Raw genomic sequence first — 20,998 nt, 5'->3', positions numbered from 1 at the left:
TGAAAGTATCTTGTCTGCTCATTGGTCATTCTGGTCAGGTGCCAGTGAGGTTATCCTAGCTTCTTAACCCTTTACAGGTGAAAGGGCTTTTCCTCTGGCCAGGAGGGATTTTAAAGGTGTTTACCCTTCCCTTTATATTTATGACACATGGTGATGCAGTTCCTGAGGCTCATCATTCTTGGAGGCTTAAGGATTCACACTGACAATGCATCTGATCCAATGCACAAAACTTTCTATTTGCCCTGTTCACCTTTGGATTCTCACAGGCAGTCTCTTAAACACAGACACAGTTGGTCACATCCTGACCTTTATAATGAACGTGGATCACTCCCCGATGCCAGTCAGATTACCACCTCCAAAAGAGAAAGAACATAAGAACGGCCATGCTGGGTCAGAGAAAAGGTCCATCTAGCCCAGTATCCTGTCTTGTGACAGGTGCCCCAGAGGGAATGAACAGAACAGGTAATCATCGAGTGCTCCATCCCTTGTCGCCCATTCCCAGCTTCTGGCCAACAGAGGTGAGGGACACCATCCCTGCCCATCCTGGCTAATAGCCATTGATGGACCTATCCTTCATGAATTTATCTAGTTCTTTTTTTAACTCTGTTATAGTCTTGGTCTTCACAACATCCTCTGGCAAGGAGTTCCACAGTTGACTGTGTGTTGTGTGAAAAAATTCTTGTGTTTGTTTTAAATCTGCTGCCTCTTAGTTAATTAATTTCCAGGCAAGAAGGTCTTAATGTCATGGTCCATCCTAGAGAGCTCATTGAGCCAGTTAGATCCACAAAGCACTGATGCCCTAGCCCAGCAGCCAAGGACTAGAAGAACCAGTGAGACATCACAGTCACTGACTGACCACAGCCATGAATACTTTGGTTCTAAAGCACTTCCTTCCCGTATGGCCCTCACAGAGCTTTGTGGTTTCTTCTTCCTGTGACAGATGATGCAAGGAGGCAAGAAAACCAACCGTCAGTGTTGAGAACACTCAAGAAGAAACAGATGTCTTAACAACGAATTCTTCTTTGCCTGCTCCTTGGCCATGGAGGAGACCAAGAAATCCTCCTTCTCCTCTTCCATAGCAACCACCAACACTACATCGATGCAGTTGGACTATGGGGTGTGAATTGCAACAGCACAGCATTCTGGTGCATGCAGCTACCCAACGTGGATGGTCCTAGTGTGAACTAAGAGATACCTAGCTTGTGTTAACATAGTCCTCTTCAAACAGGACTACATTAGCGTGCACTAGGTACCTTTTTGTTTGCACCTGCATTGTCTATATGGGGGAGTTACAACACAGCACTTTGGTGCATGCTGCACTTAACACCCCTGTAGTCTGAACTGCAGGGCTGTGTAGACAAGCCCCAAGTCACACCCCACAGAACTATTCTGGATTGTCAATAACATTGCTAACCTAGATGTCTCCTAGCTCCAGAGCCCAGCACCACTCAGCGTGAGGAACTGTACCCACTTCACCGAGAAGATCTTCCACATCCAAGATGGCCTCTATGGCCATCAGGGATAACACAACACGCTCCTCAGAATTCTGTTCATTTAAAAAACAGAAATTCTAGACATGCTAGAGGAAATCTGAGCCTCTGCCTATGACTCTGATCCTTGATCTCTGTGGCTAGTGCAGGACAGCAAGAGCAGGGCCATCCCTAGGGGGGTGCGGGGCCCGGGACGGATGTGATGAATCCATCACTTCTGGGACCGACCCGTCACTTCTGGGAGCGACCACATTGGCCAATTGCTCAGGGCCGCCCAATGCGCGGGGCCCAGAGTGGTCGCCCTGATTCGCCGTACCCTAGGAACGGCTCTGAGCAAGAGCATCTAGAACCCCTACTAACAAATACTGTCATCGTCTGCTTTTGAGGATAGAAATCTGCTCCCCCGAGCTGGGGCATGCAGTACCCTGGCCAGGACTTAAGAATCCATGGCTTGATGCAACCAGCCTCACAAGCAAATGCCCGGGATCATCAGGTCTCCTGTTTCTGAGCAATCTAGTCAAGCAGCTACTGAACAGTTGCATCCAACTTCACCTGTCCATTGGCAGTATCCAGCTGGGTTTTAGGCCTAGACACAGAACAGACACAGCACTGCCAACGCTGCTGGAGAACCTCCTCCTGTCCACAGGCGAGAGGATTTTTGAAGCTTTTTACAGTCAGGATTTGCAGAATGGGGACGAACCCTGTTCTTGTTGGAGTCAACAGTAAAACTTGGAGATGGGGTGGGGGAGCGCCTTAGTATCGGGATGCTGTATGCAGCAAAAACTGCTTTCATCAGGCTGAACGATGACGGGAGGACATGGGATGGAGAACAGAGAAGATTCAATGGCAGCCTGGGTGTAGGTGGGGGGACTTGAGGAAGTAAAAATCAACAGGGAGGTCACAAGCCTGGATGGTGGGGTAGGGGCAGGGGCAGAGGGAGGAGCAGGAAGGGATCAAGGCAGCAGGAACTGACTTAAATGAATCTTACATTCTTTTGTGTCCAGTTGGCTCAATGGGGTGGGAGGTGAATTCCCTCAGCTCTGTAAGTGCTTTGAGATCCTCAGCTAGACGGTGCTCTAGGAGGGCATGTCATTCAGCTTCAGGGATAGAGATTGTTCCTGTCCCTCCCACCACCTACCCTACAGACCGGGGAGAGGGATGAGAAGTGGATGCGGGGGTGACTGGACATGAGGAGAAATTGTTAACAGAGGTGGTGATTTTCCTTCACTGAAAGGGTCCTTATGGGTAGTGGCTCGTTCTTGCTCTCACATGCTTGAGGGTGGGGAGAAAGTATACCCAACTGAGGCATTAATAGGAGAGACTCAGCTTTTAACCTCACCATGTACCTGCAGGAAGTTGATCATACCCCATCATACCTCCTGCCAAGGTCTTTACATAAAGAAAACTGGTCAATACTTACACTAATCTCTGCAGTTTGCAGTTTGGCTGTTTCAGTCCTTCACACAGCAGCTGCATTCCCATGGCTCCCAGTTGATTATCACTCAGGTCCAGATCTGTCAGCAACTGGTTGTTGCTGAGAGCAGAAGAGAGCTCCCCACAACAAGCAGCTGAGAGTTTACAAGCCTTCAATCTGAAAGAGATAGATGCACAGATTAGAGAATGAGCATGTCTGTCTATCCGGTCCTCTCTTCTCAATAGAAATTCCAGCATGGGAAGAATTTACCATAGTCCCCATGACCCTTAATCTAAGGATTTGCAACATATCAATAAACAAATGCATAGAGACTGGTGTGAAAAATGAAGAATAAGAGAATTATATAGGAAGCCAGTTGTAAATTAGAGTTTCTCTTTCTTGTAGACTAAAAGTCTCAGTGCTTTAGAAAGAAATATCACGCAGATCCAGGAGAATATGACCAAAATAGACAAATGGAAGATATATTGTCCTCTTGTATCAATCTAGCTGCATTTACACCAGGGGTTGAATTTTTAATTTAATTGACTTTTCCACAACTCTGAGCCACGTAGCTATGTTGACCTAAATTTTAAGTGTAGATCAGGCCTTAAACATGATGGCTAGTGTGACAAAGTTCCTGCTCTACCTTGGTGGGTCTTGCGCTTATTGGCAGATTTGCTCGCCTTGGAGCTTCACAGCAGCCCTCAGCTTGGCCATTTTTCTGAACCCACAGTCCAGGTCGACTCCTCCTGAGTCTGACCAGCAGTTGGGAGGATTTGGGGGGAACCCAGGCCCGCCCTCTACTCTGGGTTCCAGCCCAGGGCCCTGTGGAATGCAGCTGTCTAGAGTGCCTCCTGGAACAGCTGTGTGACAGCTACAACTCCCTGGGCTACTTCCCCATGGCCTCCTCCCAACACCTTCTTTATCCTCACCATAGGACCTTCCTCCTGGTGTCTGATAATGCTTGTACACCTCAGTCCTCCAACACTCCGCGTTCTCACTCTCAGCTCCTAGTGCCTCTTGCTCCCAGCTCCTCACACGCACACCACAAACTGAAGTGAGCTCCTTTTTAAAACCCAGGTGCCCTGACTAGCCTGCCTTAATTGATTCTAGCAGCTTCTTGATTGGCTGCAGGTGTTCTAATCAGCCTGTCTTAATTGTCTCCAGAAGGTTCCTGATTGTTCTGGAGCCTTCCCTGTTAAGGAGACGGAATCGTTCTTCACTCGCTCCTGAGCTATCTGCTTTCCTTTCTTTCCTAAAGCCCCCCGGCCCGGATTTTTCACACTTTTCCTTTTGCTTAGTTTCCCCCCCCGCGTTTGGGCCGGACGCTTTGTTTTTTTGGTTTCGTTTTTTCCCGTTTTTCTGAGCTGCGTCAGTGTGCTGGCCGGTCGCCAGCACCCCCCCCTCCGATGCCTGCTTTTGGACTTTGCTCTTTGCTAATTTGAAACCCCCGGAGGAGGGGGGGAGGACTGCCGACCTGCTGTCCGGAGAGGGGAGTGGACCCCCCCAGACCCAGCTGTTTTGTTTTTTGCCTGGACTTTTTCCGAGAGCCTTGGGACAGAGCCAACAGCTGTAGCAGACGCCAGAGGCCGGAGAATTTCGCCCGGGCAGCTATGAATCATCGTGGAGAGAGGCCGTAAGACTGAGGGATTCCTTTTGGATTTCTACCCTCCGGGGGGGGAGTTGACTGCATTTCAGCTGCGTCTGCGGCGGCACAGGGGTGTAGCAGGGAGCTACCCCCAGATCCATCGGTGCCCCCAACCCCCCCACCACTACTACGACTATCACGGCCCCCGCTGCTTTGTCCCTGCTGGCAATCTGCCATCTGCCTTCGGATCCAGCTGTTTGCTTTGGACTTTGCCTTTTGGACCGGCATAATAACCGACCAAGCGAGACTCTTTGGACACTTGTGGTGGGTTGTCCTCCCTCCACCCCCCCCCCGGATTGTTTACCCCATAGCCTACCCCTACTACCGGACCCCGATTTTTGCCCCCCCTCCCCCTCCCAGTGTTTCCCTGTCACTCCCTGCTTACAATGGCAGAGAAGGAGGGACGCAAGGCCCCTCCACCGAAATTGGTTGCCCCTTCCTTATCTACCCTCCTGCCCACCCCTCAAGATTTCCCCACCGCCTCCATTGTTAGAACCCCTGCCACCGCCCCCGCTGGGGCATCGGCAGTAGGAGGCACCGGGGCGCTTACTACTGCTGCTCTGGTTTCTGCCCCATTAGATTCTAGGAACCCCCCCCCGGTTAGACGGAAAAATCGAAGCGGGCCAAAAGGGAAGGGCCCCGCTAATGCCGCTGGACCCTCCGTGGCAGAGGCCGCCCCCACCACAGTGGCCTCGTCATCGATCGCGGCACCCCTCCCAGCTGTTCCCTCCACCAGCTCTGCGATCATCCCTCCCCCGGCCCCCAGGACGTATGCCCGGGTGGCGACAGGCCCCCCCTCACCTGCCGCCTCCTCATCTCGCCCACCCACTGCCTCCGCTGCCATCACTAGCAATCGGGGCCCTTTTCCCGCCCTGACCAGGAAGCACGGTGTCCGTTGCCTCCTAGTGCCCGCCTCGCCCCACGTGGAGGCATACGTGCAGGCGTTGGCGAAAGTGGTAGGACCCATGGCCATTGTGGCGGCCTCCAAGATGTATGGGAAGGTCGTTTTTTTTCTGGCCTCGGAGACTGCCGCCCAGGAGGCGGTGGAGAAGGGCCTAGTGGTGGGGGGGGTGTTTCTCCCCCTAGAACCGCTAGAAGATCTGGGCGTTCGCTTCGTCCTCACCTCCGTTCCTCCCTTTTTGCCTAATGTTGCCCTGTTACCTGCTCTTTCCGCCCTGGGGAAGCTTGTCTCTGTCATTAGCCCTCTCCCGTTAGGCTGTAAGGACCCCGCCCTCCGTCACGTCCTTTCGTTCCGCCGGCAAGTGCAGATTTCACTGCCGGCGGGGGTGCGTGACGGAGAGGCGCTCGAGGGGTCCTTCCAAGTTCCCTACCAGGAGCCCGCTATAGGGTCTTTTATTCCACCGGAGAGGCCCGGTGCTACCTCTGCCGCTCGGCAGGGCATGTCCGCAGGGACTGCCCTTTGGCCCGGGGGAGAGGGGCACCTGAGACCCCCGAGACCCGGCGGGATATCGGCCCTGTTGTTGCCGACACCCCCGGCCACCCGGCACCCGACACCACCCCCCCTCCTACCCGATCCACCGCTGCCCCCGTCCGGGCCCAAGAGGCGCCCCTCCAACAACGCCCGGGCGACCACGGGAGTCCCACTCTTGCCGTAACCACCTCGGCAGAGTCCATGGAGGGGGGTGTGGCAAAGCTTTTGCCGGGTGCAGGAGAGGGCTCGCCCCACGGAGAACCCCCCGCCCCTAATGCTGCCTTACCGCTACCCCCCCAAACCCCTGAACCTCTGCCTCCGCGCCCCGCTCCGTCCCCTGCTACTCAACCCCCGGACGACGCCATGGAGGGCTGGACTGTAGTCCAGGGGAAGCGAGGCAAGCGGAGGGCTCGAGCTCCGCTGCATTCATCTGACGCGGAAGCCCCCCGGAAGACCAGGAAGGGAGGTACCGACCTTGAGCCTCCCGCCTCGGCCACGAGTGAGATCCATTCGCTGGTGTCGGGAGGTGAAGATAGACCAGCATTGGAGGGTGGAATCCCCCCTCCGCGGGGGACCCTCCCCTCCGAAGCCCCGGGGGAAGCCCCTTCTAACCGGATACCACCTGAACTCCCAACGAACCCCGACGTGACCGTCGAGGCGGGCCCTAGCGGAGAGGCCCCTGGGGTGGTGGGAGTTGGCCTCTCCTCTGTGTACGCAGAGATTGAAGCCCTTGATTTGACCCCGGTCACCCAGGGAGGGGATGATTTCCTGCCGGCCGGCCTCGATTTGGGCAATCTCACCCCAGGCCCCCTCTCCCCATGTTCTCTCCCCCTGACCGCCTTTCCGGGTGAGCACCCCACGGAAAGTGGTTTACCACCTGAGGCCATGGCTGCCACGACCACCCCGGAGCCAGTACCTAGCATTCCTCGGAGCCCCCTCCCTTGCCCCTTAACCCCTGACCCTGCTCGGGAGGCACCTTCTTTTTGTTGCTCGCCTCCTGAAGCCCAGGGCCTTACCTCTGCCCCTGCCCCCACCCCTATTCCGGTTCCGTTTCCCTCCTCCTGCAAGGCTACCGCCGCCCCTGAGGTTATTTCTTTTCCGCCTTTTGCAGATTCCCCCCAGGGAGCAGTCTTTACGTTTTCTAGTTGCGACTCCCCAGGAGTTGCACCTTTCCCCCTGCCATCCCCGTCCACCCCAAGGCATGAGATGGAGTTAATAACCCCAGCCTGTCAGACACCCCGTCGGCGGTCCGCACCCTGCCTACCCGCCTTAGCGGACCACGAGGCTGTATCAAAAGCCCCACCAGGGACTGCTCTGGGAATTGTAACCCTACCCCCCCATGAGCTGCAGCACGCACTACGGGAGTTCTTAAAACAATGCCGTGGTGCCCGCGATAGGGCACAGCTGGCTCTCCAGCAATGGGGGGACTTTGATCGACTCCTCCGGGCCGCGAGAGCCCTTATGAGGGAGGGTAGACGGCAAGGGAAGGGCGGTGCCGCGGCCTACGAGCGGGCCCGCAGCTTCCGGAAAGATTTACTTACTCACGGGATGGGACACGGGTTGCTACGCGACCCGCCGGGGGCCTTGAGTACCCCCACCAATGAGAACTCCCCATTCCCCCAGCCCTCCGCATGACACCTCTCACTATTGTAACCCTGAACACCAGGGGCTGTAGGATGGCTCTCCGCAGGTCCCAGGTGCTCTCCTACCTTCGGGAGGGGGGGTACTCTGTGGTTTTCCTGCAGGAGACCCACACGGACCCAACCGCCGAGGACAGGTGGCGGCTGGAGTGGGGGGACGGGGTATACTTCAGCCACTGCACGGCTTGGCAAGCTGGAGTGGCGACCCTGTTCTCCCCCACCCTGCGGCCCGAGGTGCTAGGAGTCACTGAGGCCGTGCCGGGCCACTTGTTGCACCTCCGAGTTCGTCTGGAGGGGCTCGTGGTCAATCTTGCTAATATCTATGCCCCGCAAGTGAGTTCACAGCGGCCACAATTCTACCAGCAGGTGTCCGAATTTCTCGACACCCTAGATTCACACGAGTGCCTGATCCTGGGAGGGGACTTTAACACCACCCTCGAGGAACGGGACCGCTCGGGGGCCGAGCCGAGCCCGGCCGCCGCGACCATTCTCCGAGACATAGTCGACTATCACTCCCTAGTGGACGTCTGGCGTGACCATCACCCAGATGATACTTCCACCTTTACCTTTGTTCGGGTGGAGGCCCGTCGGTCACACCGCTCTCGGTTAGACCGTATTTACCTATCCCGTCTCCATCTCTCACAGGCCCACTCCTCCACCATTCGGCCGGCCCCTTTTTCCGACCATCATTTAGTTGCCGTCACGGTCTCCCTCCGTGCAGAGGGACCGGGGCCGGCTTACTGGCATTTTAACAACAGCCTGTTGGAGGACGAGAGCTTTGTGATGTCCTTCCGGGAGTTTTGGCTGGCCTGGCGGGAGCAGTGGCGTGCCTTTCCTTCGGTGCGGCGCTGGTGGGATTTAGGGAAGGTACGCGCCAAGCTCTTCTGCCGCAACTACACTCGGGGCACCAGCCGACGGAGAAATGCGGCGATAGAGCAGTTGGAACGGGAGGTCTTAGAGCTGGAGAGGCGCCTGGCCGCCAGCCCCGGGGACCCGTCCCTCTGCGAAGCGTGCCGGGAGAAGCGGGAGGAACTTCGAGCCCTCGAGGACCACCGGGCCCGAGGTGCCTTTGTCCGGTCCCGCATCCGCCTCCTTCGGGAGATGGATCGCGGCTCCCGCTTCTTCTACGCCCTGGAGAAAACGAGGGGGGCCAAAAAACACGTCACCTGCCTTCTAGCGGAAGACGGCACCCCCCTCACGGATCCGGAGGAGATGTGTGGGAGGGCCCGTGACTTCTACGCAAACCTTTTCTCCCCGGATCCGACCGATCCTGGCGCTTGCGGGGTGCTCTGGGAGGAACTCCCCACGGTCAACGTGGGCGACCGAGACCGACTAGAGCTGCCTCTCACCCTGGCCGAGTTCTCGGAAGCCCTCCGTCGCATGCCCACCAATAAATCTCCGGGCATGGACGGGCTGACCGTGGAGTTTTACCGCGCGTTCTGGGACATCCTTGGCCCAGACCTAGTTACTGTCTGGGCTGAGTCCTTGCAGGGCGGGGTCCTCCCTCTCTCGTGCAGACGAGCGGTGCTCGCCTTGCTGCCGAAGAAGGGGGACCTCCGCGACTTACGAAACTGGCGTCCCCTCTCACTCCTCAGCACGGATTACAAAATCGTAGCGAAAGCAATCTCGCTGCGGCTAGGGTCCGTGATGGCGGACGTGATTCACCCAGACCAGACCTATACTGTCCCGGGTCGCAGCATTTTTGACAACCTCTTTTTAGTCCGAGACCTTTTGGAACTCGGGCGGAGAGACGGTCTGTCGTTCGCCCTCCTGTCTCTCGATCAGGAGAAGGCGTTCGATAGGGTAGATCATGGGTACCTCCTGAGCACCCTGCGAGCGTTTGGATTCGGACCTCAGTTTGTGAGTTTTCTCCAGGTGCTGTACGCCTCCGCGGAGTGTCTGGTTAGGCTCAACTGGACCCTGACCGAACCGGTCAGCTTCGGGCGAGGGGTGCGGCAGGGGTGCCCCCTCTCAGGCCAGCTGTACGCTCTGGCGATCGAGCCCTTCCTCTGTCTCCTCCGCAGGAGGTTGACGGGGTTGGTGCTGCGGGAGCCAGAGCTGCGGCTGGTCCTGTCGGCGTACGCCGATGACGTCCTCCTCGTGGTCCAGGACCCGGGCGACTTGGCGCGAGTGGAGGCATGCCAAACCATCTTTTCGGCAGCCTCCTCCGCCCGAGTCAACTGGGTCAAGAGCTCTGGCTTGGCGGTGGGGGGCTGGCGGCAGGTAAGCTCCCTCCCACCCGCGCTTCAGACCATCCGGTGGAGTGCCGGCCCTCTGCTCTATCTCGGCGTTTACCTTTCTGCCACGCACCCTTCTCCGCCGGAGAACTGGCAAAATTTGGAAGGCGGCGTGATTGAGCGGATCAGGAAATGGACGAGGCTACTCCGATGTCTCTCCCTTCGGGGGAGAGCACTGGTGCTTAACCAACTAGTCCTGTCCACGCTCTGGTACCGGCTCAACACCCTAGCCCCGGCCCCGGGTTTCCTGTCCCACCTCCGGAGATTGATTCTGGAGTTCTTTTGGTCAGGATTGCACTGGGCCCCTGTTGGAGTTCTCCACTTGCCCCTGAAGGAAGGAGGGCAGGGCCTGCAGTGTCTATACACTCAGGTCCGCGTTTTCCGCCTCCAGGCCCTGCAGAGGCTCCTTTATAGTGCAGGTAGTTCGACGTGGAGCATATTGGCGCATGCCTTTTTACGCCGCTTCCATGGGCTCCGATATGACCGACAGCTCTTTTATCTTTGTCCGAGAGGTTTTCCGCGAGACCTCTCCGGGCTGCCGGATTTCTACCAGGACCTCCTCCGGGCCTGGAAACTGTTTTCAACGACCAGGTCCGTGGCGGCCATCGTGGGGGCAGATCTCCTCACGGAGCCCCTGCTACACAACCCTCAACTTTGTGTGCAGGCGGCGGAGTCCCGCACGGTGCGCCAGAGGTTGGTCCTGGCGGGAGTTACGAGGGTCGGGGACCTCCTGGACTACGACCGGGGGGACTGGCTGGATCCCCTGACGCTCGCTCGACGCATGGGGCTCTCCAGCCTTCGCACCCCCCGGCGCGTGCTTCAGGAGGTGGAGGCCGCTCTGACCCCCGCCGCTCGGGCTTATGTTAGCCGAGCCTTGCGCGAGGGCGCACCCCGCCCATCCCTTACCCCAGGCCCGCCGGACCTTTCCATCGGGCCCCTACCCTGCCGATCCCAACACACCCCTCATCCTTTCACTGCAAGCCGGCTGCATGAACTGCAACCGGTCGGTTTTCAAGTTGCATCACGGCAATATTTATATACACTCACGCTTCATACCCTTCATGCCCGCACCCTGGTGTCCCGCCCCGATACAAAGTGGCGAGATCTCTTACCACCTCTGGAGGGTGAGCAACCTCGGTGGGCCAGCCTGTACTCCACCTTGGTCCCGAGGCCCGTCGGGGACATCAGTTGGCGGCTCCTTCACGGGGCTGTGAGCACGGGCGTGTTTTTGACACGTTTTACCTCCCTTCCGGAGACTTGCCCTTTTTGCAACGTGAGGGAAACCCTGGCGCACGTCTATTTAGAGTGTGCCAGATTGCAGCCTCTTTTTCGGCTCCTCACAAATATTCTTTTGCGCTTTTGGCTTCATTTCTCCCCCCACCTCTTTATCTATACACTCCCCATCCGTGGCCCCACCAAGTCGCGGGATCTCCTGGTTAACCTCCTCCTAGCTTTGGCTAAAACAGCCATTTATAAGACCAGAGAGCGGAGGTTGGCTCATGAGGCGTCCTGCGATTGTGAGGCCGTTTTCCGACTTTCAGTACATTCACGTATCCGGGCGGAGTTCCTCTGGGCAGCGTCCACCGACTCCCTTGACACCTTTGAGGAGCGGTGGGCGCTGTCCGGGGTTCTCTGCTCGGTGACCCCGTCCGGTTCCCTCCGTCTGACCCTCTGATTGAGGGAAAGAGCGAGAGCCGCCAGCCACAGCCGTTAGTTGCTGTGAATACCATCATTACTGTCTTCTAAGAGGGGTCCTATAATACATGGGTGTACCCCCCTCCCTCCCAACCACCCACCCCGCAGCCGTGCCCATCTTGTCGGGCACTCTCAGGAGAGGGAGGGTCGGTGACCCTGGGCGTGGCACTAGGTAACTCGAGAGGGTGGAAGACCACGAGTGTCGAGGAAGCCCCCCCGCTCTAGGCCACCAGGTAACTCAGGAGGGTGGAAGACCACGAGTGTCGAGGAAGCCCCCCCGCTCTGGGCCTGGGCTAACCTGAACACCTCTCCCTCCTGAAAGCTGTTGTGTTATACCTTCTGATTGCGTTGTTTTGTTGCTAAGTTTTTCTTTATCCTTTTGTATTCTCTGTAATTGTTACAAATAAATTTCTTTTCTGTTTCAAAAAAAAAAAAAAAAAAAAAAAAAAAAAAAAAAAACCTTCTCTGTTACCTTACCCAGGGAAAAGGGACCTACTTAGCCTGGGGCTAATATATCTGCCTTCTATTACTCTCCTATAGCCATCTGGCCAGACCCTGTCACACTAGATACCGAGGGCTTGTCTATACAAGGACATTGACCAGAATAGCTCCCTGTATGGACACACTATTCCAGAATCAAAGTCACTTTTCATTTAGAACAATTACTCTGCTTTGCCAGCTATTGGGATTCTCATCTGTTGCAAGCTGCAGAGTAGTCCATTAGCAGCCTGGGGATCCGAGAGCTGCTCTAGTTTACACTAGGGAACCATTCCAATATCTGGAGCAGCCCTGAATCTGGGAGGCATAAAGGTGGTTTAAATCCATTTAGCCCCACCCTCTCGCTGGAATGTGAGATCTTTGCTGTCCCTCTTAGAAGCTCAGCAATGAATCTTACCCTTGGTGTTGGCAGCAGTGAGATTGTAAAAGAGAAGTTTACACTGAGGTGCTTCTATGGGCATCTGTTATGTCCATTAGCCTGTGTGCCAGAAGTGTGTGTTCAGCTAAGCTGAAGGTGAGGATAGAGCGTGGCTGCATTTTCAGTGGGCTGGTGAATCCTGAAATGCAGCTGTGAAACTGTTCAAAACTTTTTCTTGGTGAGCTTGGAGGGGCCATGGGAAGTGCCTAGCTTCTATTTGCCAGAAGCTGGGAATGGGCAACGGGGGATGGACCACTTGATGACCTGTTTATTCCCTCTGAAGCACTGGCATTGGCCACTGTCAGAAGACAGGATACTGGGCTTGATGGACCTTTGGTCTGACCCAGGATTGCTGTTCTTATGTTCTTATGTGGTGTGGCTGTGAGGAACCCCAAATGTGGGCCTAGTGTATGAGGAAGGGGCTCTACACATCCATCAGCAGCATAGTAGGCTCAGAGAGGTGTGAAGTGGCCCATTCATCTCAGTGAGATGTTCTCAGCTGAATAAGAACACAGCATGGAGATGAAAACAGCCTGAAACAATAGCTCCGAGAGGCGTGAACTGCTCCATTCATCTCAGTGGGAGTTCTCATCCCCCGCGCCATCAGGTATTTAGCATTCCTGTTTACACATGGGAGGCAGGAAGCTGGGCTCAGATCCCCCAGAAGTTTCAAACATAAGTAACGTAGGCTGGATCTGGCCTACAAGCTGCTTTAGTGTCCCACAGACATAAGGAAGTTTCCAGCCCTCATGGCAGCAGAGATCACCAATGTGAGCCAAGTTTGTAACCGATGCAGTGGAGTCAGCCTAAGCCTACAGAGAGCCTGAAACAATGACTCAGGAGTGAGGACTCTCCTATCCCCAGTAATCTGACTTCACTATCAACTTTATTGCTCGCCAGAGACATTTCAGTGCCAACATCAACTACTGAATCAATGATCACTGTAGTGGGTGGAATGAGGGGAGTAGAGGATGGGAGTGAAGCCCGCTGGGTTGGGAATTGGAAGTTGCTGCAGGGAAGAAAATGCAGAGAACACACAGGAGACAGCAGAAGAGAAAGCAGAGAGGGGAGGATGGAGAAGGAAGAGAAACCAAAGGCAGAAAAGCAGCGGGCTTAAAGGTGAGCAGATTTTTCCACTGATGATGAATGCAATAATAAAGCACTAAACAAACAATAAATAGTAACAAAACATTTAGTTACTACATAAAGGCCATATTCTCCCCTTGATCTCTGACATGAGGGGGGCATTCCATTGTGCATCACGGAGAGAATATAGTATTTATAGTCTGACCTATGGACCATAATTAACCATAGAATTCAGCCCTCTTCAAGTGAGTTTGACACCCCGGCCTTACACGCTGGAGCATCTATGTACCATGCTCACGAACACTCTGCAGGGTTCACAGTCAGTCCTGCCTCCCTAATGGATCTTAAGACTGTGGCCACCTTCTCCAAGACTATGACATGGTTATCAAGTGTCATATTGGTTACTGAAAAACTAGGCCCATCCATTGCTGGAATGTCACAGGTACCTTATGTAACCCAGAGCGCCTCATCTATTATTAGGACAGCTACTGCAGGGGCTATTGTGACAAAAGTGACTAAATGCTTTTCTATTGCCCAGAGGGGCTGAGTGTTAAAGGTCTTTCTACAAACTGGTGCCTTCTCTCCGCTGAGAATGGGTTTCACTGCCTGCTGTGAGTACCTCACAGGCCAGACGCACCTCAGCCAGGCAGAAGCGGAAACCAGTGAATGTTACAGTTCACACACTGAGCTGGGCTGCTGAAAAGATGCACAAGGGGCAGGGAGACCACAGGAAGCCTCATTTATAGGGTCAGGTGTAATAATAGCTGCCTTTTATTCAGAACCAACGTAAAAAGAGCAGTTGAGCTACTTTATGGAACAGGCAGCTGAAGCCACTACCGGCCTCCGCCCAAAACACAGGCCACATGCCAGGCTGGAGCAGGAGTTCACCCTGTGGCACCAGGGGGGGGGTTCTGTGACGATCTAATAACCCAGGGCAGTGGGTCGATTGTGTCTGTGTGCGACAGGGAAGCTGTCAGAAATACCACAGAACGAGAGACAGAAGGACAGAACAAGGCAGCCGAACAAGCCCTGGGGATGTTTCCCTGAGAAAAAGCCCAGAGAGAGCTTGTGGCAGCTCAGCGCTGGCTGAAAGAGGTGGGAGCTTTCAGCAAAGAAACTACCTCGTGTTTGAGTCTTCCCTTGTTTGAGGAAAGGGGACCGTGTGCAGTCTTCATAAACAAGACTGCATCAAAGATGCCTGGATCCATCACCAAATTTTGGCTAAATGCTCAAGTCAAAAAGGGGTGACACATCCCTGTCCTTGTGTCCTGTGCTGGGCCTCCCCATGAACTCAGTCTCCTTCTTCTTTCCCTACCTTAGGGGCAGAAGAATAACTAAAGGATGCAGGGAAGAGCAGAAAGGGGCCATGATAAAATACACCTGTATGTAATGGCCAGCAGAGCTGACTGGGTAAAACAAAAGAACATGCTGCACCCTCTGAAGCGGGGTTAGCTACAGGCAAATCCCCCTCCTTGGCACATGAAGGAGTTACAGGAAAAATTCTTCCTTTCTGAGCCAGAATCCCTCCCACAGTTCCCCTGAGACGCACACCTCTCCCAGCATGGGAATGTGTCTATAAGGGACGACTGGGAGATTTAGGGTCATCAGGCTCATTTAGCATCATTGTGCTTTTATTAGTTATAAATCAAAATAAGTCTAAAATTATTTTTAAAATCATTACAACGATGATAAAACGGGGCTTTTATCAAAGTGATTAAGATTCTGCATTAGTTTTAAATGCCAGGCACACATTAGGAATCATTTATACATGATGACTTATTCTTCAGATTCAGGGGGATTGGAACTACTGCTCCAGTATGTGCCCATCTTTATTTATAAATTCCATTTACCGAACACGATGGGCTAGCGGACTGTTGGGAGCCACTGACACACCGGGGGCTGGAGGGACACTCAGCATTCAGCCTCTCTGGGTGTGTCTGCACTGCAGCGAGTCCCAGAGCCTGGGTTAACTGACTTGGGCTTGCAGGGCTCATGCTACAGAACTAAAAATAACAGTGTAGATGTTCCTCCTTGGGCTGGAACCAGAACTGGGGGTGGATCTTAGAGCCCAGACTCCAGCCTGAGCAGGAACACCTACACTGTTATTTTTAGTCCTGTGGTATGAGCCTGGATCAGTTGATCCGGGATCTGAGACTTCGCTGCTGTGGGTCTTTTTTGCAGTGTAGACACCCCCTTCATGCACCTGCAGCCAACATCTTACACCATCCTCACACTCCATGGAGTCCTTTACAGAAAAAAAACTAGTAAATACTCACCTCAGTGTCTGCAGTTTGCAGTTCGTATGCTTCAATCCCTCACACAGCAGCTGCACTCCTGATTCTCCCAGGCTGTTTCCTGCCAGGTGCAACTCGACCAAGGTCTGTTTGGTACCAAGAAGAGAGGAGAGATCCTCACAGCAAGCAGCTGTCAAATGGCAATCACAAAACCTGCAGGAGACAAGCAGAGAGGAAAATGACAACTTCTGTCTGTCCAGTCCCCTCCGTGGGTTTCTAGAAAGATTCTTTTATTTGGGGGTGGTGGGGTGGGAGGGGGGAATCACAGAGCTGTAGTAATGGATGCTGAGGACCACATGATCTTGTGTGGATTTCAATCCATGTGCAGCTGTAGCTCTCATTGATCCCGTATTCCACATATGAGTGTTTTCCATCTCTGAGCAGACACACTTGGGCGTCTGCTAATAAGAAACTTTATTATAAGTGAGGAAAGGAAAGATGGGTGGTGGGGGGAGGAGAATCTCACTGGGAATTAATGACAATGGTGCTGCACTGGAAGGTATATTATAGTTTTATGGATGGGAGGAGCCTTTTATTCTCTCTTGCTGCATCTTTTCAGTTGAGGACTCAGCCAATAAGCCACCATCTATGGTAGACTTAGTATTGAACATTCAGGATTCAGGGATGGCTCCACTTTGCCAAGTCTCAAGTCCCCCCCTCCCCTCTCTTGATCATACACTAGTAAAGGCTGGAAGTTCCCTGGACAGCCCCGTCTCAGAGGGCACCAGGCAGAGGGAGGTCTCTCTTTGCCACATCCCTGAACAAGAACCTACCAGCCGTCTGCTGATAGCCCATAGAATAGATAATATTAGCAAGGGGGCTCTCTCTACCTCCGGGAGAAGAATGCTCCTGTGGACCTTGATACCAGCTCCTGAGACACAGACACCAGCACATCTCAGAAGAGACAAGGGCTCTATAAGCTTCATAGCCTCACACTGGCTACGTCAGGTTTGGCTCTCAGCTCTGGGGCAGCTGGCCAAAGCCTTCTCCCTTTCGGAGACCACCTTTTTTTCCCCCCCAACATGGAATTACTTTAGGCCGTTGGGGCCTGGAAACAGTAAAATGATGTTCCATTTAATTATTTTCTGCACTTCTATTCCCTAGTCCTTAGCCATGGTTGTCCATGGCTTTCTCACCTTTATTTTAGACTGTCACGACTCACTCTCTCTCAGGATGGTATAGGCTTCCCATTCAGCTGGCAGCAGATCACTCCTTAAGCTACAGAGGCCAAAGTGAGCATTATCACTCTGGTACCCTATGTCCACAAACAGCATGCTCTGCAAGTGCTGCAGGCCTGTGGCTTGTTGCATCTGACCCATACTTCTTAACACAACTTCCTGAACCAGGAGCATAACGTCTATGGCTTACAGTGTATGTTCTCACTTAATATTTTTAGTTTGCTGCATTGCCTCCTTTAAATGGTTCCGTCCTGCCCTAAAATCCACACATATGTTGTGAATGGCAACATCCTCTCACTTGCAGATGATGTGATGGGGGTCAGCAGCTCCCACTGCCCCTCTGCCATGCTGCTTGTGGGCCCGCAGGCCCAGAATGTATCCTGAAAAGCACCAGCAGCTGTGGGTGTCTGTGCTCATGAGGGGCTGGATTTTATTCATTTGTTCAGTAGTTTTGTTATGTTTTCAGTTCTTGTTTTGTGGTTTGTTTTGGAGCTGAACTAGCCATTCCTTTGCAGGTAGCTCTTTGGGGGCTTGAGATGGCCGTGCTCTGGGCTCAGAGGGAGAATATCACTCAGGGCCCCTCCTCCATGCAGCCCAGAGACTTCGGAGTTCTTCCCCACCTCCTGTTGTGCAGGTCCTGGGGCATGTGCAGCTTCCTGGGGGGAGGATGGGAGCAATGAGAACCATGGGACAGTAAATGGAATTACTTGGAGGTGCGGGAGTGCAGAGGGTAGCGCTTGTCTGGCTGTTCATTCATTAGTTAATTATCCTGCTCTGCGGTCTTGTTTGCAGATCTCAGCAGTATGGACGTTGCTGCTGCAGCAGTGAACACACAGTGCGATGTGTGCGAATGTACGTGCACACGCACCAGGGCAATGTTCACGAGCTGCTGCTTTTCCCTTTTGTGATTTTCAGAAGAATCCGCAAGGGACCAAATAAAACCAAGATTTCTGTTTTAAAGCTGAAATTCAGATGTAGTCACAGTGTATTTCTGGCATTGTTAACCTGGGCGGGGGGGAGGAGATGTTTGGGGCCAGACAGAGCAAAGACCAGCCAGTCTCCCTTCACATGCTCTGGGGCTGGCAGGCAGCAGGGGTACAAGTAGCAGAGCCGACTGGAACTCGGAAACAATTTTCTGTTGATATTTTTGCATCACCTTTTGCTAATTCATCCACATTATGAAATCTCCTGCCTAGCTTCAGTGAGACGCTTGTCACGATGGCGCCAGTAGGCTGAGCTGTCAGAGATGTCATGGGGCATTGTCGGATTGCACGGGGGGTATTTATTACCCCACTGCAGCTGCTTTGCCAGTGCTCATGCTGAACCAGGGCGAAGGGACATGGTAGCTGACAATATGTCGTTGCATTTGATTAAAATCCAATGGTGACGTGATCCCTTGTGCATCACTGTGAGTGTGTGAGTATGGGGCTGTGCAGTGTTACGGGTGAGTTAGGAAGACTTGCTGCTGCTGGTAAGGTCAAAGTTCTCTAGCACAGGCATAGTCTCAAACCGCTCATCCACCAGCACCCACAGAACAGCTGTGCTGCACAGGGACAATCCAACTAGAGGAGCCCAGGTTCAGACTCTTGGGCATTGGGGCAGAGAATTCTGATCAGTTAGAGCCTTGTTGTAGATCTCCTTGTCAGAAGGGATCAGACTGAGGCCTGGCCATGCTCAAGGCAAAATGCAAGATCACCTCTTCGCTAAAGCTTTTGCCAGGAACAACTCCAGGATCAGCACAGAATCACAGAAGTGTTAGGACTGGAAGGGACCTCAACAGGTCATTTAATCCAGTCCCCTGCTCTCAAAGCAGGACTAAGTAATAACTAGACCAACTAGCAGGAGATGGAGATGGTGTAGTAAAAGGAGAGAGAAAGAAGCAGGGAGAGAGTTGAGGGGTGGAGCAGAGAGAAAGAAAGAAATCAATCCCCTCCCAAAAAAACATACCTGTGAATCAGGGAGAAATGAAATCCAGTGATGATACATAAATGTTAAATAAATAGATATGTTCATGGCTTAGATACCCTGGTGACAGGTAGGGCTGGACAAATAATTGGTTATTTGGTTCAGTGCCTGAGCCCAGTAATATGAAAGAAACATTTTATCTGGGTTCACCTGAAACAGTAAAGTCAATTTTTCTCCCAAAATGAAAATACTGTAAAAAAGTTTGTTTGGGCTCAAATGAAATGGTTTGTGCTACCCTAAACAAAATGATTAGTTTTCAGGTTTTTTGGGTTTGTTTAACTCTATTTTTTTTTAAAATTAAACTGAGCTAGTTTTTCCTAACAAAACATCATTTTGACACAAATTTTGAAATTTTGTTTCAAAAACATCTAAACTAACTATTTTGACTTTTTTGGAAACTTTTTCCCCCATTTTTATTCAGTCAAAACTATTCATCAGATTCGACCTGAATTTGTGAACAGTTTCAGTTGACCCGAAACTGCATTAGTTGCCAAATCAGCTGTTCACCATGTAAATTTCACCCAGCTGTAGTGACAGGCACCTTAGAAATATCTAAGATTAAAATGCCTCAGCTTCTCTTTTCCACTTCCTGAGTCTTTCCTGATCTCAAAAATTTCCCCTGGCCACACTGCTTACCTCTGTCTCTCAGGCTCATCTGTTGGTAAGGTAATTGGGTTAACTGTCATTGCAGCACTAGGCTGACTAAGCCAAACCCACATGTATTAACTGCAAATTTAAACATAATACTCAAAAGTTACACAATTCTATGTGGTCGCTATAGCAATCACGGTGAAGAGCTGTACTGCTGTAGAATTTCTGGGATAGCAGCAGTAAGAAGAGGATTTTAAAAAAGTAATGAATAGTTACTTACTCTAGTTTCTTTAATTTACAGTTTGGATCCTTCAGTGCTTGACAGAGCAGGTAAATAGGCGAATGCTTTGGCTTATCCTGATGGTTTTTCCTTAAAGAAAGTAGAGAAGAGAAATTTTCTATGTTGTTCTCTGAAGGCAGATTTTAATTCTATTTCCTGAACATTGAAATAGCCTCTTGGACAGTGTGATACAGTGCATACAGGTTATTCTGCAGTTACAGTTAGTTGTAAGCCCCCCCGTTCAAAACTACAGCTAGTACTTTGATATGTATGTTAAGTACATGGAGCCAAATTGAATACGTGCGACTACGATTAATCCATTCATTTTATGAACTTGTGGTACTCTGATTCTCTGAATATTAAAACCCAGTTCTAACTACTCAGACAAACGGGAGTGTCTCCAGAGCTTTTATGCTTGTGTGTCAGCCAGTAACTTCAGTATGATTTCTGGAGATACAATAAAAATTATCGTGTTTATTTAACTAGGAATGCTGTCTTTCATTTGCCCACAAAGCTAAAAACCTAATGTAAGTATTTGCTTAAAATTGTAAGTATGACAACTGTTGCTCAATATTGTATAATTGGGCTTATGCTTAGTGAAATTACATCCCTAGGAGGAACCAGAAATGGAGCTCATTGGTTCCTGACAGCAGAATGTGTAAAATGGCAAGTTAATTTTAAAGCAGCATCTGTATAAGAAATAGTGCTGGATGAATAATTAAACAACTAAAATTCAAGAATATTCTGATGAATTTTAAAGTGAATTTATTTCCACTGTGTTCACACATCTTTATTTTGTGCTTTCCAAATATTCTAGCAACGGGAGTTTGCAGACAGGAATGTTGTTGAAGCAACACGTTTAAGTCACTATTACAGAATATTCCTGTGAAAGCAAAAGTTGTATTTGTAATCCTGAGCATTCATACTAGAAATCTGGTTCTCGTATTTATGTTAATTGATTTACAGGACCAAAATATCTATGACCTGTGTGTCCAATCAAAATGAATAATTTAATTTAAAAAAAATAAAATTGTTTGGATAATTTGTGAAAAAGGCAACATTCATTGAGTGAAATATTTATTATTATCTGCCCAGCTCTAATAAACAGGTCTTTCTTAAACAGCAGTTGTAG

At 51.9% G+C, this 20,998-nt stretch overlaps 1 protein-coding gene across 1 annotated transcript in view; it reads right to left on the bottom strand.

Moving 5' to 3' along the window:
* LOC125638528 (NACHT, LRR and PYD domains-containing protein 3-like) overlaps nucleotides 1–20,998 on the bottom strand; it is a 51,422-nt gene that overhangs the window by 17,472 nt on the left and 12,952 nt on the right. Inside the window, exons 4-6 of the mRNA XM_075129287.1 lie at nucleotides 19,867–19,956; nucleotides 15,835–16,005; nucleotides 2,911–3,081 (exon numbers count right to left, since the gene is read on the bottom strand). Coding sequence (XP_074985388.1) covers nucleotides 2,911–3,081; nucleotides 15,835–16,005; nucleotides 19,867–19,956 — 432 coding nt within the window. The remainder of the gene's footprint in view (nucleotides 1–2,910; nucleotides 3,082–15,834; nucleotides 16,006–19,866; nucleotides 19,957–20,998) is intronic.

The sequence above is a fragment of the Caretta caretta genome, chromosome 6 (assembly GCF_965140235.1).
Source record: "Caretta caretta isolate rCarCar2 chromosome 6, rCarCar1.hap1, whole genome shotgun sequence".
NCBI lineage: Eukaryota > Metazoa > Chordata > Testudines > Cheloniidae > Caretta > Caretta caretta.
This window is presented reverse-complemented; position numbering and strand designations above follow the sequence as displayed.